The 24,155-nt window shown below is 46.0% G+C and overlaps 1 protein-coding gene across 6 annotated transcripts in view; it reads right to left on the bottom strand.

Annotated features, from left to right (window-relative positions):
- KDM5B (lysine demethylase 5B) overlaps positions 1 to 24,155 on the bottom strand; it is a 179,507-nt gene that overhangs the window by 17,465 nt on the left and 137,887 nt on the right. For all 6 annotated transcript variants that reach the window (XM_073319608.2, XM_073319607.2, XM_073319609.2 and 3 more), the window contains 2 exons: positions 20,318 to 20,476; positions 2,102 to 2,587 (listed from right to left, as the gene is read on the bottom strand). In XM_073319608.2, coding sequence (XP_073175709.2) covers positions 2,102 to 2,587; positions 20,318 to 20,476 — 645 coding nt within the window. The remainder of the gene's footprint in view (positions 1 to 2,101; positions 2,588 to 20,317; positions 20,477 to 24,155) is intronic.

Here is a 24,155-nt window from a genome sequence, read left to right as displayed (position 1 = left end):
GTTTAAAGCATAGGTTAACATGCACCAAATGCACAGATTAGCAAAGTACTTGCATCTACTAAACAAAGGCCGTCTTCTCTCCTGAACTTTGTGTAACCTCACAACTTTCATTGACCTCAGTGGGATTTCTGCTATGAACTGAGGATAGTATATAGATCATACACTTCAATTAAATCTAGAATTCAACCTTTTCCTCCAAACAAGTCTGACACCCCAGTGTAAACAAATATTCTTTTATAGAAGGACATAGTGTGGTCCAGTGGCTAGGACATTGGCTTCGGACTCAGTAGACCTAGGTTCTATTCATATTTTGATGTCTTCAAATCCAGGTGGGATGCCTTTCTGGAAGATACGCTTTAGTGGAAACTAAATGCCTAACTGCATCTTTAGGCATCTCAACAACTTTGAAAATCTGGCCCTAAATTAATTGTTCATGACTATTTCTTAAGCAAATTTTTCAAACTAAGCTAAAATTTCTACATTCTTCACTAAAGTCATTAGCCAAAAGATTCAAACTTGGGTGGTTAAAGTCTTGTATTTAAATACGTAAGTTATCTGGTTATCTTCAATGAAAGTTGTGGTTGCTCAGCAATTGTAACAATTAGGCCAATTTTATTTAGGAACCTGAATAAGGACTTGGGTGCTTAATTTTAGGGACCTGTGGCAGGGCAGGGGTATAAACCCTTTGGATGCCCTGCTAAAGGGGTGGCTCCTCCCCTGCTTCCGGGCAGAGCAGCCGGGTGCAGGGGCCCAGACACTCAGCAAGGAGCTCAGCTGCAGACCCTAACAAGGGCAGGCTCAGGGGAATCAGCTGAGCCCACTGGAGCCAGCTGGGCTGGTGTCTGGGAGGAGACACAAGTCCAGGGAAAGGCTCAGTGAGAAGGCTAGCCAGGGGAGAAGACAGGGGGACTGCAGCTCTATTTCTACTGACTGCAGGAAGCCTCAGGGGCCAGAAGACCCAGGGAAGGGTCAGTGAGGGGGTAGGTGTTGGGGGAATTGGGGTTGCACTAAGCACTGTAAATAAAGACACGGGTGAAACAACTGAAAGAGGCATTGGGACCCCTTCTTTGACCAGCCTAAACACAAGAGCACAAGGACGCGAGGCAGGGAACCTGTGCACACCCTGCGACAGGACCCCATTTTAAAATTTTAGTCTAGATAGGTACCAAATGTGGCAAAAGTATCTGATTTACACAACTACCAAAACCAGCTGGAATATTTCTTAAAACAGAATTAGGTAGGTCAAAAGTGACCAAAATAGACAAGTCCGATATCAAACAAGGTTGGGCTAACAGGAGTAAGAAGTTTCAGCCAGTCGAGAGATTTACTTCAAGTTACAGACACCTTAAAAGTGACGTGCAAAGGAGGTTTTGTGGTTTGTTTTTGTTTTGTTTTTTGATACACAAAGACCTGAAACTTTTCTTTTAAAGCATTTTGGGGTTTGTTTTTTGCCTTAGAAAAATAAAGTCTGGTTTTGCTGAAGGAATTCTTACCTCTAGAGGTCCCATAATATGTTTGGATGTTAACGCTCACACTAAACAACAGCTATTCTGCACTTCTGAAAACTAAACCCCCCTCCTTCAGGAAAATGAAACCCATCATACACCCTGTCACCCCACCATGTGTTGTCAAAGGCCCTACTCATCTTAACATATACATCGTCTACTACATCCCTCAGCTACACCCCCATTACTCATGCGCACGCACACACAAAATGGTGCTTTAACAGGATAGGTAAGGATACTGAATCTTCAGCAGAGACTTAATCCAAAAGGACAGTCATTGAAAAGGATGCAGAATTCTCAGTTCCAGCAGGGCAGGAATGCAGCATTCCAAGTTGCTGGACAACATGGTGGATAATACACACATATTCCTCAACTAACAAGGAAAACTCCCACTTCCTCAAAGTTATACAGGGATCAACACTTGAGAATTAGCCAGCAATAAAATAATAATCTGCCATGGTAATACTTTTTTGAAGACACTAGGTGAATATATAATTAACCTGTTTCAAGTAGAATCTACAAAATACAAAGGAATTTGGCAAACTGCTCTTGCTGAACTCAGATGACTCCTACCCACTCCTAGAAGTAAATCTCACCTTGTTTGTCTCTGGCAACTGGCATGCTGTGGCTTGCCATCTATTGTACAATAATCCTGAGCCAATTTTGTCTTGTATAAGTTTTAGATTCCCTGAATATAACATTTGTTGTGCTCTGTGCTGCCAGTTCACAGTTCTCTCGATCATATACCGTAAAGCATCTCCCTCAGGAAGCCTCACGCGGATACGCTGCAGGGAAGCCAGTAAAGGGAGGATTTTTTCTAAAGGTGGCTTTTCTGATCTATGGCAGTGAGGACAGAGCCAAACACAAGGTCCCTGAAAAGTACTGGGCACTGAAACACAGCTGGTGTGGAAGACCCCTCTGCAGAGTTCACATTTTATCATTGGTGCTGCTGGCTCTTTCTGGCAAAGGCAAACTTTCATCTCTGCATCATCTTCATTAGATAGCACCTTCCCTTCATTTGCTGCTCTCAGAGAACGCAGTGCCTCCATCTCCTTTAAACGGGCTTCCCCAAGAGCGGCCATCTGCAAGGAAGTGAAAACAAATGCATTTAATTCCAGGATCGGCAAAAACAGAATCCCCTCTACATGTAGGTTACTCACTGGAGTTGTTTGAGTGACCTCTGAACATTCACACTCTTGAGATGTGCCAGTGATGCAGAATAGACCTTCCAGTAACAGTGCCAGGTGGAATGCTCTCATGATCTCTGATCCCAACATGTGGAGGGTAAGGCTGTAAGAGTGGGCCTGGTGCTCTATCTGCCTCAATTCCTTCTACCACCTTCCTTGGGTCCAGAGTTATAGCTAGGATTCCAAGGGAGAGGGGAAGGGGGATGGGGAGCATGAATGGGCAGAGTCCATCTCAAAGAACTCCGGTTACTGGTGAGTAAACTTCACTTCTTCTGCCAGTAGCCTATGCACACTTCCACTCTTGGGAGTTTGGCAAGCAGTGCTCCTCCTTCCAAACAGTGAGATGAGAAGGCCTAGTTAAACAGAGATTTTAAGACATTTTTACCAAACTGAGGATCTGATCTAGATGTCAGATCTAAGGCACAGTTTGTGGTGATGGTCTGAACTGAGCTTCAAGAGGGAGCTCTACAGACCACTAATATGGAAGCAGCCTTCACTCTAGTTGGGTGCACTCTACACACTTTTGGAAGAGGAGCACTGGCATGTTTATAACACTCTTCAGTAGAGTCTAACCCACTTAGAAGGGCAATGGGATGCAATTGCCTGAATTTCACTCTCTTCCCCATAAGAGACAGTCTAGGCAATTTCCTATATTCCTCAGACCTAATCAAATAGCAGGGTAATGTTCTTGTAACATCCAATGTGTGTAGATTAGCTTCCCCTAAGTGGGGAGTGAGGCCTGGGGAAAAATACTGGCAAGGACAGGACTGGAATTCTGTTACCTTGGAGAAATTTGGGGTGTGTGATGAAGGACCTTTTGAAAGACTGTAAGGGGGAGGGAGGGTCAGCCTGGGGAGCCTGCAGCTGAAGTGATCATAGAATATTAGGGTTGGAAAAGACCTCAAGAGGTCATCTAGTCCAATCCCCTACTCAAAGCAGGATAGCTACAATAAAGGGAGGTTTCATGAGCTAAGTACTAGACTGAGGTCTTGTGTTGCTGTGGGTTCTCTAACTAGAGGTAAATGTACTTTCGAACCCTCCAAAAACCTTTTTATTACAAAATACAGAGTTTTGCCTGGCTAAACTGTGATGAGATGAGATGAGATGGCTGTGAGATGTACTTTTACTGATGATAATGGATAGTCCCAAGGATTTAAAATGAAGTACTCCAGTATGGCTAGAACAGCAGCTGAACCTGTGTTTATTTTATTGCTGGATGCTCACAAAGAAAATCTTTTCTACTTATGATCATAACCCAGGCGAGTCCAATGCTTCCTGAAGTTTAATAGACTCTTCTGTACCTTCTCCAAACAAGGTGGTGCCAGATCTGTCAAAGTCCTATAACCCATGCTGCCAAGTGGCAAGAGTCTAAGTCTGGATGGTAAATCTGATTTCTCTTCTAGGTCAACGGGTCTGGAATTGTGGGGAGACTCTTATGAGAATGGCAGTAGATTCAAGAACCAATGTTGTGTCACCCAATCTGGGGCAATCAGAAAAGAAACACAGAAATGTAGGACTAGAAGGGATTCAGTAGGTTATCTAGTCCAGTCCTCTGCATGGAGGCAGGACTAAGTATTATCTAGACCATACCTGGCTTGTGTACAGCTAGCCTTTACATAAAAGCCTCTCGTGATGGAGATTCTACCACCTCCCTAGGTAATATGTTCCAGTGCTTACCTACTCATACAGTCTGGAAGTTATTCTTAATGTCTAACCTAAATCTCCCTTGTGGCTATTTAAGCCCATGACTTCTTGCCTTGTCCTCAGTTGATAAGGAGAACAATTTATCATCCTGCTCTTTATAACAACCTTTTACTCATCCCCCCCCACCCCCTGTTCTTTTCCAGGCTAAACAAACCCATTTTTTCAGTCTTTCCTTGTCCTGGGTTTTAGACCTTAAATCATTTTTGTTGCTCTCCTCTGTTTTCTCTCCAAGTTGTCCACATCTTTCTTAAAGTGTGGTGACCAGGACTGGACACAATACTCCAAGTTGAGACTATCAGTGCTAAGAAGAGTGGAAAAACTACTACTTCTGTCTTGCCTTCAGCACGCCTGTTAATATATCCCAGAATGTTGTTTGCCTTTTTTTCAACTGTATTACACTGTTGACTCATATTTAGTTTATGATCCACTATAACCTCCAGGTCCTTTTCTGCAGTATGCCTTCCTAGGCAGTCATTTCCTGTTTTGTATTTGTGCAATTGATTATTCCATCTTAAGTGCAGTATTTTGCATTTGTCCTTATTGAATTTCATTCTGATTATTTCAGACCAATTCTCCAATTTGTCAAGATCATTTTGAATTCTAATTCTGTCCTTCAAAGTACTTGCAAACCCTCCAAGGTTGGAATCATCCACAAACTTCATAAGTGTACTCTCTATACCATTATCCAAATAATTTATGAAGATACTTAATAGAACCAGACCCAAGAAAGATCCTTGCAGGACCCCACTTGATATACCCTTTCAGCTTGACTGTGAGCTGCTGCTGATTATTCTCAGAGTATGATTTTCCATCCAGTTGTTTGCCCACCTTATAGTAGCTGTGATTGGCCCTGTGAGCCAAAGGCAGATTGGAATGTGGATGTCTCAGAGGCTTGATGCCATGAATCTGAGCCACCACAGTAAACATGGATCAAGTAAGGAGTGATGTTTCCAAGGAAACATCAGGTGCCTCATCAGACTTATGAAGATGTTTTGAGCATGGAACAGAAGGCCTTGAACCTGGTGCAGAGTGTGTTTCTCAAAATAGGACCCTGGCCCTCAATATTACCCTTTGCTGTGACTTTGGCTTCTGAGGCTGAGGTCTTAGAGGAATGTGTTTGTACTTCAGCATATGGCACAACAAGTACTCAAGCCTTTGGGGTATGCTGTTAAGAATCAGTTCTCTAACCAGAGGTGGACACCAGCAAAGCCCAGAGTTTATGCTCAATCAGATCCTGTCTTTGTGGATTCGCAGTGGCTGACACTTTAGGTTTGGCTCCAGCCAAGGATGCAGAAACCTGCTTCAGGACTTTGCCAGGCTTTCTAATATCTTTGGAGGCTGCAACAGAGTGTGGTCTCCCAGCACTTACAGATCCCTGCATTTCAGTGCTGAAGCTGTTAATAGCTCCTTCATTTGCACAGCTTGAAGGCAATTCTCACAGTCTTTTCTGACCCTGGGAGTGAAGGTGCTGCATATGGACAAACAAGGTGAATGACCTTGCCCCAAGCAGGCCACAGGTGCCTCTGGAAGTAGGAAAATCAGGGCAAAAGATGCAACTCTTGAGCCCTGATATCATTGTCTTTGTTTCTGACATATTGGAACCAAGGATCTGCACCAGGGTGACTAAAGAACCTTAGTCAAAAAATAATAAAATAAAAATAAAGAACTAACAGCTAATGAAGGTAGAGAGGTGAATCTGGGTTGGGAGCCTGGTGAGGTTCCTGGTCAGTCTGCTATGACTGGAAGGAACTAAGGCGGCTGATGCTCCACATCTCTTTTACTGAGGAATGGGGAGGAGGGTGCTATAATGGGTGCTATAATGGGCACTGCTACTAGAAAGTTCCACTGGCTTAGCTGAACTGTTGGCACATCCCAAGAATGGGAATGTGCAAAAGCCATTCAAAGAATAGCAGCTTCTCCAGCAAAGAGCTCCACGGTAATCCGGCAAACATTCTTCCAAATTTAATGCTTATAAAATTGGATACCCTTGCAAAATAATCTTTACCCCCCCACTCCCCAAAACCCTGCCCTGCGTATAAAAAGGATTTCACTCTCACTTCCCTAAAGGTTACTTAAAGCTGAAACCAAGGTTCAAAAGCAGACATGGTATATGGATACTTTTCTCTGCACATACCTCTTTACTCTTCTGGTTTGTCTCTCTGTCGTCTGAAAACAGAGCATAGTTTGCAGGCACTCAGTGAAGTTTGTGTGCCTGCCTTAACATTTCGTCCCCTTTTTATAGTTCTTTTTGCCTAAACTTGATAAATCTTTAGTTCTACTCATCAGTACTGTAGCAGTATGGTACAATTTATCATGGAAGTTTACCTATATATTATTTAAAAAGTTAAATTTAAAAACAAAAAGTTACACTGTATTCTGGATATCTGACCCACTAAGTCAATTGCAAATTAAGAGCCAGGTTCATCACCATACTCCAGCTGCTTTGTATTGTTCTAGCAATGCAAAACTACAGTAAGCAGTGTAAACTGAACAGAGAGCTTATCTCGGACAGAAAGGATTATGGAGTTCTAAGTACAGTGAGGTTTTTGCACAGTTACTAATTCTGAGACATGCCTTTTGGAGATAATGCCTCTTAGAAAGGTAGACCTTGATGGAGAAAGAGAGAGAGAATGGGTAAGTTAGATGTCATGGGTTTGAAATGTGCTGCCTTGAGGGCTTGGATAACTGGAGATAGGTACAGTGTTGGGAGATCAGACAAAACCTGTAACAAGCACTATCTGATCAGTCTGAGGAATCTGGGTATTTGAGGTTGCTCAATCAAAGAACCAGAACACTGCATAAACACTGCTGAGGGTTGACACCAGTCTTGCTATGGTGCATTACTGCAAGGTTATCCAAACCACCCTGGAGAAGCTCTAAGCTCTAGTATAACTGGGATTCTAGCTTCCCTTGTGCCAGAAATGAAACTTGACAAGATAAATGAACAGGTTAGCGAATAGGAGCAGCTAACAGGGAAGTTTTGCGAAGGAGTTTAGAGGGAGAGCTGGGGGCTAGATACACTTAACATTCTTTAAACTTCTTTAAACTTAAGGCCAAAAACACCCCCTGATAAAAACAAAACAAACAACAAAGGAACGATCTGCAGGAGGAAAAAGAGAATGCAAGCAGAAGTCCAGCAGTAGAGTGGGGGCTATCCAGTTTATTGCACTCAGTGCAGCATGTAGGATTACCTGCCCTATGGGCATGTTACATATATGTACATTCGGTACAAGGAGCTCCTGGCTCTCAGAGAACGTGTACGGGCTTTGGAAACAAGGGTGACTGAACTGGAGGAGCTAAGGGAGACGTAGAGGTACACAGATGAGACTTTCTGGGACATAGTAGAACAGTCCCACCACCAGTCTGACAGCCTATGTGCTGTTGAGGAGGATGCAAGTCTCAGGGAAAGAACATCCAACTGGAGTGTATGGAAACGATCCCATAGTTGGGACCCTCCTTCCAGATGATGTTTTGGTATCTTCTCGCACTGAGGATACCTCTCTGGTGGCAGGAACTCCAGTTATTAGGAAGAGACCTGTATTAATAATGAATGATTCAATCATTAGAAACAGTTAGCTGGGTTTGCAACAACTGGGAGAACGACACAGTGACTTGCCTGCTTGGTGCAAAGGTTGCGGATCTCTCAAGACATCTAGATAAACTTATGTGTAGTGCTGGGGAGGATCCGGTAGTTGTGGTATATGTACGTACCAGTGACATAGGGAAGGATAGGAGAGAGGTCCTGGAGGCCAAATTTAGGCTACTAGGTAAGAGATTAAAGTACAGGACCTCCATAGTAGCATTCTCTGAAATGCCTCCAGTTCCACGTGCAGGGCCAGGTAGACAGGCAGAACTGCAGGATCTCAATGCGTGGATGAGACGATGGTGTTGGGAGGAAGGGTTTAGATTTATTAGGAACTGGGGAAACTTTTGGGAAAGGGGGAGCCTATACAGGAAGGATGGGCTCCACCTAAACCAAAATGGAACCAGATTGCTGGCACTTAAAATTAAAAAGGTTGTAGAGCAGTTTTTAAACTAAGGGCTGGGTGAAGCCGACAGGGGCGGAAGAGCACGTGGTTCGGACAGAGACATCCCTTAGGGGAGGATTTATTAATGGAGATTCTTGATGGCCTAATAACAAGGAGAGGATGGAAGATGATAAAATACGGATAGGATCTGATGAGAAACAGTCAAATGAAAAATAGTCCCATTCAATTACATCATGTAATGGCAGACTGTGCTAAAAAGTGACAAATTCTTCAAGTGCTTACATACAAATGCTAGAAGTCTAAATAATAAGAGGGGTGAACTAGAGTGCCTTGTATTAAATGAGGATATTGATATAATAGGCATCACAGAAACTTGGTGGAATGAGAAACTGTCCCAGATTGAGGTGTCATTAGAAGAGGTTCTGGAACAAATTGATAAACTAGAAACAGTAACAAGTTACCAGGACTAGAGGGGATTCACCCAAGAGTCCTAAAGGAACTCAAATGTGAAATTGCAGAACTACTTACTGTGGTTTGTAACTTATTATTTAAATCAGCTTCTGTACCAAATGACTGGAGGATAGCTAATGTGACACCAATTTTTAAAAAGGGCTCCAGAGGTGATCCTGGCAATTAAGTAAACCTGACTTCAGTAACGGGCAAATTGGTTGAAACTTTAGTAAAGAACAGAATTATCAGACACATAGATTAACAGAATTAGTTGGCGAAGAGTCAACATGGTTTTTGTAAAGGGAAATCATGCCTCACCAATATACTATAATTCTTTGAGAGGGTCAATAAGCATGTGGACAAGGGGTATCCAGTGGATATAGTGTACTTAGATTTTCAGAAAGCCTTTGACAAGGTCCCTCACCAAAGGCTCTTAAGCAAAGTAAGCTATCATGGAATAAGAGGGAAGGTCCTATCATAGATTGGTAACTGGTTAAAAGATAGGAAACAAAGGGTAGGAATAAATGGTCAGGATCAAAAGGATTGCTCAAAACTGAGTGACTGGGCAACAAAATGGCAGATCAAATTCAATGTAGATAAATGCAAAGTAATGCACCTTGGAAAACATAATCCCAACAATACATATAAAATGATGGGGTCTAAATTAGCTGTTACCACTCAAGAAAGAGATCTTGGCGTCATTGTGGATAATTCTCTGAAAACATCCACGCAATGTGCAGCGACAGTCAAAAAAGCTAACAATTGTGGGAATCATTAAGAAAGGGATAGATAATAAGACAGAAAATATAATATTGCCTTATATAAATCCATGGTACGCCCACATCTTGAATACTGTGTGTAGATGTGGTCACCCCATTTCAAAAAAGATATCCTGGCCTTGGAAAAGGTACAGAAAAGGGCAACAAAAATGATTAGGAGTATGGAACAGCTTCCGCATGAGCAGATATTAATATGATTGGGACTTTTCAGCTTGGAAAAGAGAAGACTAAGGGGAGATATGATCGAGGTCTATAAAATCATGACTGGTGTGGAAAATAAGGAAGTGTTGCTTACTACTTCTCATAACACAAGAACTAGAGGCCACCAAATGAAATTAATAGGCAGCAGGTTTAAAACAAACAAACGGAAGTATTTCTTCACACAACACACAGTCAATCTGGAACTCTTTGCCAGAGGATGTTGTGAAGGCCAAGACTATAACAGGGTTCAAAAAAGAACTAGATAAAGTAATGGAGGATAGGTCCATCAATGGCCATTAGCCAGATGGGCAGGGATGTTGTCCCTTGCCTCTGTTTGCCAGAAGCTGGGAATGGGCGATAGAATGGATCACTTGATTACCTGTTCTGTTCACACCCTCTGGAGTACCTGGCATTGGACACTGTTGGAAGACAGGATAGTGGGCTAGATGGACCTTTGGTCTGACCCAGTATGGCCGTTCTTATGTTATTATGTAACAAGTTTTCCTGCTGGAGTACTCTGTGAATACCAGAGAATAAGCACTGATAAACTATACTTCTCTTTTGATGCGTAGGCTGTCATTCACAGATAATTGGGGTCCAATGTAAAAGGACCCATAATTCACAGTCCATTCAAGTGTCATTCTGCAGTGGGTTGGCTGGCTGGCTATGTCAGGCCTGAAAACTATGCCTTCTGGGCCAGTTGGGTATTAAAAGGATGATGACATCTGTTCTCTTTTCTTCCTTCTGTTTCAAGGTACCCTTTATGTGACCCGGAGACTCTTCTCTGCCCAGAACATTATTTCCATTGCTTTCAAGAGGCCCTCTGAATTTCTAGTGTTTATTCAAGCATGCCACGGGTGGTACTATCAAAATGAACCAGCAGGTGGTGTCCTCAGAAGATATTTCTAGACCCCACTCCCCAGCCTGAGAGGCTTGCTTCTAGTGAGTATCCAAAGGTTTGGAACAAGAACAAAAGGGTTGACTTTCAGCGTGTTCTTGGGACTCAGCCATCTGCAAAGGAACATCAGAATATGGTCAGGATCTGACACCTGATTCTGCACGACTTATGGCGAGCAGTTCCACATCTTGAACAGGAACTTCCAGAAATGCCTCATATGGACTCTCACCCCAGGGATGCATGGCACTATCAATCCCAGCTACCAGAAATACTGGGATACAGATGAATGCTGCTGAGAAGCCAATGATGTTATGAAGTTTTTGATCTTCATAAAGCTTTTCTGTGATGGGAATATTTTAACTAGAACCATGAGAATTTCAATCTCAATGTGAGCAGTTCTTTAGGACTGGTGGTTCAGAGAGCTCTTCTTGATGTTCAATACAGAACACCATGGGTGTGAATTACTGCCAGGGTCTGGCGAATTTTGATAATATCTGTTCTAATATGAGCTGTGCTCATACAAACATCCTCCATAGGTAAGTGAAGGTTGGTTACTTGTAACCAGAGTTCTTTAAGATGACTGCATATTCACATTTATGGGTAACATGCCGCCCAGTGCAGCCCAACAGTAGAACTTTCTTCAATCAGTACCCATTAGAGCGCACGTGTGACTCCTTCAGCCCCTCTCATCATTTCCAAATGTTCTGAAGGCAATGCTATATAAGGGGGTACTGTGCCCTCTACCACCTCAGTTCTTTCTGCCGCTAACCCAGAGAAACCATAACAGAACTCGAGAAAGTGGAGAAGGTGGGTGGGAAATCTAAAGATGTAGAGTCATGTAGAAGAACTTCAGTTACAAGTATGGAACCTTCATTTCTTCTTCTTTGAGTGGTTCTGCAAATCCACGCATATGGATAGTTTGGCAAACAGTGGTGAAAACTCAGGAGAAGGGAATAGAGTCCTAATTAATCAATGATTAAAGCATTGCTCTACCAAATCTAGCATCTGCTCTTGAAACCAAATCCAAACCATAATATTTAGTAAAGGTAGGGACTAACTTCCAAATAGCAACCTCACTCCAGAACACAGGGTCCAGACCTAGCAATTGATCACTGATTTCTCCACAGTATTTCCTTCGCAGCCCAGGCAAACCCATCTAATTTCCCATCACATCCAGACCAAACCCAGACACCCGGTCTGCGAAAATCCATGACCCCCGTCCCCTTCCCTAAAAAAATGAGTGTAACCATGAAGCAAGAGCTTCAGTCAGCTGGGAGAAATAAAGGAGCTGTTTAGTGACTGGAGAAGCCCAATAGTTAGAGCCCTGCACAACTGCAGATATTAGCATCTGTGGATGTGAATATCCGCGGACCATGTTTGCTGATCATGGCTCTACCAATGGTGCTGGGTCCTTAACCCTGAAGGGGGCACGTGTTTTTGAAAGATTTCAGGAAAGTCTATGCTGTGTTAAAATTTAAGGCATACCCTATGCCACACATTGATGAACTGCTGGATCAGCTCGGTGAGGTGGAGTACATTACCACCTTAGATCTGACCAAAAGGTATTGGCAGATTGCACTCATGCCTGAGTCCTGTGAAAAAACTGCACTGGGCACCCATATGTGATGGGGTAGGGAGGCCCTATACCAGTAGAGAAGGGGTTAAGGGAAAGCTTATGAGCCCAGCTAGCCCAGTCCCACTACACCTGCAGCCAGTGCCAAGCCTGGCTCAGTTCAGGGCTGACTGGCCCTGAAGAAGGATGGAGCTCTGCCTGAAGGGAGCTTTGCCAGCAGGGTTGTGGAGAGATGAGCCTGTTAGCTGGAACACCCACTGGGGAGGAACAGTTAGACTCCCAAGGATTGAGTAAGGCAAAGGTACAGACTTTGGAAACTAAGCACAAAGGATAGGGCAAGGATGCCCTATGGGAGGACTGGTGGTGAACGAGTATTGATTTGGGTTTGCTTTTTACTCAGGGCCTCACTGTCCCCTCATAACCCAATAAAGCCATGGAGTCCAGGACTGATCTCCAATAGCTGGGAAACATATCCCAAAAACATATCTGTAGAATATGTCAAACTGTCCAAAAGACTGAGGAAACGCAGATTTAGGTGGCACAAGTTTTGACAGTTCAGGTCTCTTAACTCTTTTTCTACCCTCCTATAACTGATGATCCAACCTCAGATCCACTGTCGACCTCACTGGAGACAGCAAGGACGGTGGAGGATGAACAGACAAAATGTAAAACAGATCTGCCAGGTGATCCTGTAACAGTCTTTGGAGGAGGCAAAGATGGACCTGGAGAAACTCTCTTCTGCTTTCACATTTTTTCAGGTGAAGGGGATGTAGATCTAGGAGCGGATGATGCCTTTCTCTCTCTCACCCACATCAGTCCTTTACTCAGATCCAAGGAGTTCTCAGAAACAGACCATCAGCCACCACAGTAAAAGTCCTTTTCAGATCCGGGAGGGCCCCAAGTGGGAATGGATGATGACTTAGAGCCATACCCCTAGAATTTGAAGTTGTACCCAGAACTGACTTAAGTTTCAGACTCAGAACTACAGATGGAAAGCTAACATATGCAACCTAGCAATGCTAACGTTGGCCATCTTCTCCCTCACCTTTTTTTCTTCAGAACAGACACACAGCTGCTTCTGCTTTGGTCAAATGAGCCAATATTCAAGAGGTGGTGTGACACAGCTAACTGGTAGTACAAACAAACGCAAGAGTCCTCTGAATGGAAATCAGTTTGCCTTTCACCCCATCTGCAAACAAATAACTGCATTGAGGATCTTAAAGGGTCTGGTGCGGTCCAAGTGGAAGACCAGTGCTCTCTTCACATATAGCAATGAAGCTTCTGCTCATCTGTATGCGTGTGAGGCCAGTCAGCCTCACCTCAGTCCCCGGAAAAATCATGGAGCATATCCTCAAGGAATCAATTCTGAAGCACTTAGACGAGAGGAAAGTGATCAGGAACAGTCAGCATGGATTCACCAAGGGAAAGTCATGCCTGACTAATCTAATTGCCTTCTATGATGAGATAACTGGTTTTGTGGATGAAGGGAAAGCAGTGGACGTGTTATTCCTCGACTTTAGAAAAGCTTTTGACACTGTCTCCCACAGTATTCTTGTCAGCAAGTTAAAGAAGTATGGACCGGATGGATGCACTACAAGGTGGGTAGAAAGTTGGCTAGATTGTCGGGCTCAACAGGTAGTGATCAATGGCTCCATGTCCAGTTGGCAGCCGGTATCTAGCAGAGTGCCCCAAGGGTCGGTCTTGGGGCCAGTTTTGTTCAATATCTTCATTAATGATCTGGAGGATGGTGTGGATTGCACCCTCAGCAAGTTTGCAGATGACACTAAACTGGGAGGAGTGGTAGATACGCTGGAGGGTAGGGATAGGATACAGAGGGACCTAGACAAATTAGAGGATTGGGCCAAAAGAAATCTGATGAGGTTCAACAAGGACAAGTGCAGAGTCCTGCACTTAGGACGGAAGAATCCAATGCACCGCTACAGACTAGGGACCGAATGGCTAGGCAGCAGTTCTGCAGAGAAGGACCTAGGGGTGATAGTGGACGAGAAGCTGGATATGAGTCAACAGTGTGCCCTTGTTGCCAAGAAGGCCAACGGCATGTTGGGGTGTATAAGTAGGGGCATTGCCAGCAGATCGAGGGACGTGATCGTTCCCCTCTATTCGACATTGGTGAGGCCTCATCTGGAGAACTGTGTCCAGTTTTGGGCCCCACACTACAAGAAGGATGTGGAGAAATTGGAGAGAGTCCAGCGAAGGGCAACAAAAATCATTAGGGGACTGGAACACATGAGTTATGAGGAGAGGCTGAGGGAACTGGGATTGTTTAGTCTACGGAAGAGAAGAATGAGGGGGGATTTGATAGCTGCTTTTAACTACCTGAAAGGTGGATCCAAAGAGGATGGATCTAGACTATTTTCAGTGATAGCAGATGACAGGACAAGGAGTAATGGTCTCAAGTTGCAGGGGGGGAGGTTTAGGTTGGATATTAGGAAAAACTTTTTCACTAAGAGGGTGGTGAAACATTGGAATGAGTTACCTAGGGAGGTGGTGGAATCCCCTTCCTTAGAAGTTTTTAAGGCCAGGCTTGACAAAGCCCTGGCTGGGATGATTTAGTGGAGATTGGTCCTGCTCTGGGCAAGGGGTTGGACTTGATGGCCTCCAGAGGTCCCTTCCAACTCTGTTATTCTATGATTCTATGAGGCTTCAGGAAAAATGTTGAGAAGTAAATTGCCTGATTCATGTGGAAATTGGAAATGACCTATGTTAATAATTTTGGGTGAGGGCAGAGGTAAACTTTATCCTTACGGAAAAATATAAGGAGATTCTGGACTCAAGGCTCTCAATTCACCCATTCTCCTTGCTGAGATTATGACAACCAGAAATGCCACTTTCACAAAGAGGTGGAAAAAAGCAATCTACTACTCACTGGAGGGTGGAACCCTGAAATCACTGCCAAATGTACTTTAATGGAACTGTCAGGCCTTGCTTCTTTTAGGTGCAAGAGATAATCCAAAAAAATGGTTAAGCCTGCACTGGAGAGACACTTCTCTATTCAGACTGGATAGAAAAATATTTTTATTTGGCCAGGTAAGTACACCTAGTTGAAGGCTCTCTGTTGTTCAGAAGCACCTCCTCAATGTTTTTCAAGAAAGTCATTTCTAGTGGTGTTAGCCACGAAGCATCCACTCTGTCAAGTGGAAGGCCTATAGGTTGGGATGGGACAGACAGCCATGTTCCTGAGAATTCACGTCTGAATCTAACGGGATTGGTAGAGGAGGCCTTGCTAACATGGTTGAGAAGCAGTGTTGTCAAAGCCATGCTGGTGCTATTAATATGAGGCAACCATGAACCCGCTTGGCCTCAAATAGGGCTATCGGAGTAAAGGCATACAGCAGGGAGTTCATCCATGATAACAGAAAAGCATCCAAAGATCCAGTGCTGTGACCCTCTCGGGAGCAAAACTGATGGCATTTTCTGTTTGCCTTTGTTGCGAACAGGTCCACTTGTGGAGTTCCCCACAGCTGGAAGATGGATCTGGCTATGTCTGGACATAGTGACCATTTGTGGTGAGGGGAGAAAGACTTGCTTAGGTGATCTGCCAATGTTTTGTGCTCCCCTGAGAGGTAAGCAGTTTTGAGGAAACTGAGTTGGTTATACAGAACTCCCAAAGTAGAACTGCCTCCTGGCACAGTGGTAAGGAATACACCTTTCCTTGTCTGTTTAGAAAACACAGTTGCTATATTGGCCGTTAACACTAACAGATGTTTTTTGGCAGAATACAGGCAGTCCTCGGACTTACGACACAATTGATTCCTGAAGATTGCATCGTAAGTTGAAATGTCGTAACTCAGAATCACAATCCACTCCATTGCAGGACCGAGTGTCATAAACCAATTGTCGTAAGTCGAATCAGGGTGTTAATTCCAATGCCGCGGGTGCACTCTCCGGAGCTCAATCACATTGCTGTCTGGGCAAGGGGTGAACTCCACCTCTAAGCCGGAGAAGTTGTCACCCCCTGCAATCGAGGCCTGGGTCTGACAGCTCACCTTTGCTGCCGGCAACTGGTGCCGGGAGTGGTCCGACTGATGCCGGGAGTAGGGAGAGTGACGCTGGATCAGGGAGAGACCTCAAGGTCTCAGCGATGGTGACCAACAGCGCGACGAAGACTGGCGCCGAGGAGATTGTCTACGCCTGGGCGAGCCACAGTGCATAGACAGGGATTGGGTGCGCGTTGTTAATGATTCGTAGTGGCGAGCCAGAGTCCTGAGCCAACATGGAGACTAAGAACGTGGCAACCTAGGGCTCTGTCATGGCTCCGGAGATCGGTAGTGCTCGCTGTCTTGTGCGAGGCCTTGCTTGGCAGGCTTGTCCTCGCAGGGAGCCATAGCCGGTTCCATTGCTGCACACGGTGCTGGCTGTGGTGGGGGTGCTCTTAAATCTTCAGGCGCTGGGAGCTGAGAGGAGGTCAGCTGTGCCTTCAGCTTGGGCCCCTTTACCGCTCCCTGGAGTTGGTGGTGGGTCCTTTTGTGGGGAAGAACTCCGCCGGGCTGAGCCCTTTTGCGGGTCTGCAGTGGGTGTAAGGCCCAACTGGGTTCTTTACCCAGAGCCTGCTAGTCGGGCTTGCTTGGTGCCGACTTCTTTGTTTTTTCCTTCGGCACCAGCAATGGGGCTCAGTGCCGGGAAAAGCCCAGTGACAGGGGTGCGCTACACACAGAAGACAAAGTGCTGGGTGCCGTGTCAGGATGTGCCGGCTCCAAAGCTGGGCTTAGGGCAGCCTGCATCAGGAAGGCCCCGAGACACATGTCGTGCTCTCTGTGTCTGAGTTCTGTGTAAGCACAGTTCTTACAGATGCGACAGTGCTCTTTTATGTGGGATTCCCCAAGGCAGCTTACACAACTCTCATGCGGGTCACTAACAGGCATAGGTCTGTTACATGTGGAGCAAGGTTTAAAACCCAGAGACCGGGACATGCACCACCTGGGGCAATGTCTGACTAAACACTTAACAGCTACTTAACAACTGACTAACAAACAATTAAACTATTTACAGCTAGAAGAACAAGGCTGAGATAGGAGAGAAAACCACTGACTGCTTGCAAAGCAAGGGACAGAGGCGCTCCAAGTGTCCACTATGTGCCAATGGGGCCTGATACACCGCAGCAGGAGTGTGCCACTCCATAGGGCGCCACAGCCTGCCCTACAGATACCGCTAAGGCAAAAGTCTCCGATGAACACGCACATGGTCATGCACACACCTACAATGGAATCGACATTAGCAAGCAGTTGAAGAAGAATTTATATGGTGGCTAGAAGTAACAATCCAGGGAAGCACATTGGATGTTACAAGAGCAATACACTACTATTTGATAAGGGCTGAGGAATACAGGAAATTGCCTAGACTGTCTTGGCAGTCACATCCCAATATCGTTCTAAGTGGGTTAGACTCTACTGAAGAGTGTTATAAACATGCCAATGCTCCTCTTCCAGAAGTGCGTAGAGACACTTTGTTGCCGCCATATCTATTTTCTTCTTTAATGACAGGATAATCCATGGGGCTGCTGTTGTGGCTTTGAAATCTCAGAATAGGGTGCCCTCACTTAAGCTTTATAAGATCTTTTGGTACAAAGTCCCCTTCCTGGTAGTGCTACTGCTATTGAGGTTGGTAGGGCTATTGAGAATTAATACCTATGTTGTATTAATACCTAAGGTGCCACAAGTACTCCTTTTCTTTTTATGTTGTATGAAATTTCCTTTTTGTTTGTTCTAACTGGAGGTTCACATTCAGATCCTATGATGTCCTCAAAGGATGAGAGTAGGAGAAACCCTGTATTCAATAGGGTTTTGGTTTGTAAGCAAAAATATTCAATCAATGTTTAGACCTTCTTCTGTTTTGCCAGTTTGCAAACTAAACTACTGAAGTGTTCAGGCACAGGAATCTTTCCTGACTGTCCAGCTCTAGTGGTGATTCAGAGTTTGCCCTCCTCAAGAGCAGAACTCTGGGAAGAAAAAAAAAAAGAAGAGTAATGTGTGTGTGGATTTGGGTTTTTTAAGGTTTCTTAGGAGTTGCTGTCTTTCTGTCCCAACAGGGAGGGGTCCCTGTGCTTCAATGTAATTTCTCTGGAATCCACCCACCCAAGGATAGGCATTGGAGCAAATCCAGATTATGTGAAGAGCCCAATAGGGGGCTTGAAAGTCTGAAAGAAAATCTGGAAGACCTAGTAACTTGGTCTTTGTTCAGTAAATCAAGTCGCATTTTGTATATATATATGGATTTCTCACCTACTGCAGTCATCCAATGATGCATGAGAAATGGGAGTGCTTTGTTCCAGGTGGGCCTTGAGTGGGCCTGGTTGATTGAGTGGAGGGTAAGGCTTTGAGCCGGGACAACTGCTTCAAGCCAGCAGCCTTATAAAAAAAGGCAGCCAGTTGCGAACAGCGGAGAGGCTAACAGAGGGTGTTGGCCTGGGAGTTCACCTGGGGAGAGCCCACTAAGGAGTTCATCTTACAGGCTTCTCCGACCTTTCAACTACCTGAAAGGGGGTTCGAAAGAGGATGGATCTAGACTGTTCTCAGTGGTAGCAGATGACAGAACAAGGAGTAACGGTCTCAAGTTGCAGTGTGGGAGGTTTAGGTTGAATATTAGGAAAAACTTTTTCACTAGGAGGGTGGTGAAGCACTGGAATAGGTTGCCTAGGGAGGTGGTGGAATCTCCTTCCTTAGAGGTTTTTAAGGCCCGGCTTGACAAAGCCCTGGCTGGGATGATTTAGTTGGGGATTGGTCCTCCTTTGAGCAGGAGGTTGGACTAGATGACCTCCTGAGGTCCCTTCCAACCCTGATATTCTATGATTCTATGAAATGGAGATGTTATATGCTTCTTGCCTGGGCACAGATTACCCAAAGCACTCCTTGCTGTGAGGGAAACCCTTTTCTACCTCAGACTTAGAACCAGTTTCTCTGGCTGAGCTGCTGTGCCCCTACTTCGCAGGCCACAAACCAATTCATCTTCTGAACCTGAAACAGAGCTTCACAGAAGAAGCAACCTTGAATTTGGAAAGCATCTCTGATATGAACAGGAGTGGGAATCCTTTCTGAAGGAAACCTGCTGCTCTTGGTTGAGCTTGCCCACAGTGGAAGGAGGCATCATAAGGCCCTGATGTGTTGGTTTGACTCACAGCTTTATGTCCTGGCAAAAGGAAGGTCACCTAGCTAGTAGTAGGCAGAGCAGAGATTGCCCTCAGAAGCTTCTGAAAGGCAACCTCACAAATCTAGCACCTCTTTGACTTTGCTAGGAACGCACAGAGCAATTCTGCATGTGTGTGTGCTGGGTCAGGGGTGAGGGAAAGAGTGGAAAGACAAAGTCCAGTAGAGAGATGCTGCACCAGAGAGCTGGAGCTTCAGTACCCTGGTGATTCCCAGGCTGAAGAGAGGAGATATAAACTGAAATAATAGAATCATAGAATATCAAGGTTGGAAGGGAGCTCAGGAGGTCATCTAGTCCAACCCCCTGCTCAAAGCAGGACCGATCCACAACTAAATCATCCCAAACAGGGCTTTGTCAAGCCTGACCTTAAAAACCTCTAAGGAAGGAGATTCCACCACCTCCCTAGGTAGCCCATTCCAGTACCTCACCACCCTCCTAGTGAAATAGTGTTTCCTAATATCCAACCTAAACCTCCCCCACTGCAACTTGAGACCATTACTCCTTGTTCTTTCATCTGCTACCACTGAGAACAGCCTAGATCCATCCTCTTTGGAACCCCCTTTCAAGTAGTTGAAAGCAGCTATCAGAAATGAGATTGCTATCGCCCAAATACAGAAATAAAATCTAAAATATAGAAAAACAAACTAGTGAGAAAAAGCCAAATTGACTGCTTCTTCCATCGCTAGAGGCAGAACTGAAGAGGGGGCAAGACTTAGCAACACCACAAGACTCCTCAAAATTCTACACCCCCTTGTGGAGAGCTGGGAGAGAAGCTGGGCAGCAGGGAGACAGTAGAGATGCAAGTAGGATATAAAATCAAGTGGGGAAAAAGCCCTAAGAGGAGCCTGTATTTCCAAGTTTAATACATACCGCAGAGGCAGTCTCCTTACTCTCACACAGAGCTCTTTCCAGATCACAAAGACTCTCCAGCCTGGTCCCTCTCTTCTTTCCATTTGGCACTGGCTCCTTTAATTTTTTCTGTTTCCTTTTAAGATTCAGTGTTCCAATATCACATCTGGGAGACAACACCTAAGACACAGCCAAAGCACAACTGTCTGGAGCATTTCTCAGTGCATTTATTCTCGCATAACACATGGCCATGCACTCATAAGTCCATTTAAGTACCCTAAAACTTTGACTAACTAAACGTTACGTTGGGGGAAAAACAAAAGCCAGAGGACTGAAAAAACGGTTACTCACCTCTCGTAACTGTTGTTCTTCGAGATGCGTTGCTCATGTCCATTCCAATAGGTGTGTGGGCGCGCCGCATGCATGATTGCCGGAAGCTTTTCCCCCAGTGGTACCCATCGGGTTGGCAGTGGAGACCCCTAGAGTGGCGCCCTCATGGTGATGTATATATGACCCTGCCGATCCGCCACTCATTCAGTTCCTTCTTGCCGGAAGACTCCGACAGTGGGGAGGCAGGCGGGATTTGGAATGGACGTGAGCAACACATCTCGAAGAACAACAGTTACGAGAGATGAGTAACCATTTTTTTCTTCTTTGAGTGATTGCTCATGTGCATTCCCAATAAGTGACATCCAAGTGGTTACTCCAGAGGAGGGGTTGGAGTTCACCTGACTGTTGATTGAAGGACTGCCAAACCAAAAGCAGCAGCATCCCTCACCTGCTGGTAATGGCGTAATGGGAAATGAAGGTGTGGACTGAAGACCACGCTGCTGCCTTGCAGATGTCCAGGATAGGGACCTGCGCCAGGAAAGCAACAGACGTCGCTTGCGCTCTGGTGGAATGCACTGTAATAGGCGGAGCTGGAATTTTAGCCAGGTCATAGCACGTCCTGATGCAGGACATGATCCATGATGAGATAGGAAACCCCCTCATCCTTTCTGCAATTGCAATAAAAAACTGTGGTGATTTACGGAATGGCTTTGTGCGTTCAGTGTAAAAGGCTAAGGCCTGTCTAAAATCTAAGGTGTGAAACATGCGCTCCCTGCTGGTGGCATGGGGTTTAGAGAAGAACACAGGCAAGAATATATCCTGGTTCACATGAAACTGGGAGACCACTTTGGGCAAAAATGCAGGGTGCGGGCATAGCTGCACCTTGTCTTTATAAAACACAGTGTACAGGGGTTTGGAGGTCAGGGCTCTGAGCTCGGACACCTTCCTCGCAGAGGTTATAGCTACTAGGAAGGCCACCTTCCAGGACAGATAGGAGAGAGGGCAGGTAGCCATAGGCTCAAAGGGAGGCCTCATGAGAGAGGATAGGACCAGGTTCAGGTCCTAGGAGGGGGGAATGGGCCGACATACAGATGGGTAAAGTCTGTCAAAGCCCTTAAGGAACCTGCCCACCATAGGGTTACTGAATACTGATCCCCCCAGCATTCCTGGGGGGGAAGGCCAAAATGGCCACCAGGTGTACCCTTAGGGATGATATCCCCAACCCTTGGCGCTTGAGGTCCAAGAGGTAGTCTAGGACAAGGGAATTGGGGTTGATTGTGGTTCAGATCCTCTTTGTTGGGACCAAATGGAGAAACCCTTCCACTTGGTGAGATATGTGGCTCGAGTGGAGGGTTTTCTGCTTCCCTACAGGACTTCCCTGACCGAGTTCGAGCACTGAAGTTCCAAAGGGTTCAACCATGGAGTTTCCAAGCTGTGAGGTGGAGGGACCCCAGGTTGGGGTGCTACAGCTGGCCGTGGTCCTGCGAAATTTAGGGATGGGCAAATGGGGAGCGCTATTGGTGTGACCACTGAAAGGTTCAGCAATACGGTGAACCAGTGCTGGCGGGGCCACACTGGTGCTATCAGGATCAACGAGGCCCTGTCCTGGCGAACCTTGAGGAGCACTCTGTGTATGAGGGGGAATGGTGGGAATGCATACATTGCGTGCCCCGCCCAAGATAGGTGAAAGGCGTCAGCAATGGAGCCTGGCCTGTGGTTCAGGAAGGAGCAGAACCTCTGGCACTTCCTGTTGCCTTGCATGGCAAACAGGTCTGTATGGGGAAAGCCCCATTTCTGGAAAATTGAGTGGGTGATATCTGATCTGAGGGACCACTCGTGTCCCTGGAATGAGTGGCTGAGGCAGTCTGCCAGCTCGTTCTGCACCCCAGGAAGGTATGACGCCTGCAGGTGTATGGAGTGTGTGATGCAAAAAACCCACAGGGCGAGGGCTTCCCAACAGAGGGGAGAGGAGTGAGCACCACCCTGTTTGTTTATATAAAACATCGCTGCGGTGTTGTCTGTGAGTACTGATACGCACCTGTCCTGGAGACGGCTCTGGAACGTCTGGCATGCCAGGCGAACCACTCTCAACTCTCGGACATTGATGTGCAGCGACAGCTCTGCCTGGGACCAGAGCCTTGGGTTCTGACAATGCCCAGATGAGCTCCCCAACTGAGCGCCAAAGCGTCCGTAACCAGGACAATCGTCAGTTGGGGCTTTGCGAAAGGTACTCCCACACAGACCATCTGAGGATGGAGCCACCAGTGGAGGGAGCTGAGTATTCGCGGGGGGAGGGTCACTACTGAGTCCAATGGATCCCTGCCCTGCCTGTGCACCTGTGCTAGCCACGCTTGTAGAGGTCGAAGGCGGAGCCTGGTGTGTCGCTCTACGTATGTGCAGACTGCCATATGTCCCAGAAGCCCCATACAGTTTCTGGCTGTGCTGGTTGGGAAACGAAGGAGGGTATGAATAATGTCAGAGATTGCTTTGAAGTGTAGCTCTGGGAGGAATGCCCTCATGACCGTAGAGTCCAGGAGGGCTCCAATGAACTCTATCCTCTGAGTGGGGGTCAGGATAGACATGGGTACATTCAGTGTAAGGCCCAGCCTGAGGAACTTGTCCCTGATCAGGGATACATGCTGCACTACCCTTCTTTGGGATGCTGCCTTGAGAAGCCAGTCGTCCAGGTATGGGAAAACCTGGACCTGGCGCCTGTGGACAAACACTGCCACTACCGCCATACACTTGGTGAAAACCCGAGGGGCGGTAGAAAGGCTGAACGGAAGCACCCTGAACTGGTAGTGATGGCCACTGACTATGAACCTGAGAAAATGCCTGTGAGAAGGGATAACTGAAATATGGAAATACACATCCTTCAAGTCGAGGGTGGCGTACCAGTCTCCCGGCTCCATTGAGGGAATGATGGTGGCCAGAGAGACCATGTGAAACTTCACCTTTTTTTATGTATGAGTTGAGGTCTCGCAGGTCCAGGATAGGCCAAAGCCCCCCCTTGGCTTTGGGGATAAGGAAATAATGGGAGTAGAAACCCTTGCCCCTGAATTCCTGAGGGACCTCCTCTATCACCCCTAGTGCTAGAAGCAACTGAACCTCCTGTAAAAGAAGTTGCTCATGAGGGACGGGGAAGGGGGTTGGGAGTGCGGTAGGGAGCAGAATTGGATAGAATATCCTGCCCCTACCATGCAGAGGACCCAGCAATCTGACATGATCTGAGCCCAAGCCCAGTAGAAGCGGGAGAGTTGGTTCACAATGGGACGGGAAGGATCCGGTAAGGCGACTGGTGCGCCGTCCTCGTGCGTAACTTCAAAAGTTAGGCTTAGGGCCAGGGAGCTGTTTAGTCGAACGCTGGCCTTGGCCCAAAGAGGGCTGTGGGTGCCTCCTATTGTTTCTGCCCCCCCCTTCTAGGCGGGTCCCACCTAGGGGGTCCTTGGTAGAAGCGAGATGGGGGCTGAGGCCTAAAAGGTCTTCTCTGAGGTGTAGGGGTGTGATCTTAGCGTGGCCCGTGAGTCCT

Source organism: Lepidochelys kempii, chromosome 21 (genome assembly GCF_965140285.1).
Source record: "Lepidochelys kempii isolate rLepKem1 chromosome 21, rLepKem1.hap1, whole genome shotgun sequence".
In the NCBI taxonomy this organism is placed as follows: domain Eukaryota; kingdom Metazoa; phylum Chordata; order Testudines; family Cheloniidae; genus Lepidochelys; species Lepidochelys kempii.
The sequence above is the reverse complement of the archived record's forward strand: the minus strand, read 5'-3'. Positions and strand labels throughout refer to the sequence as shown.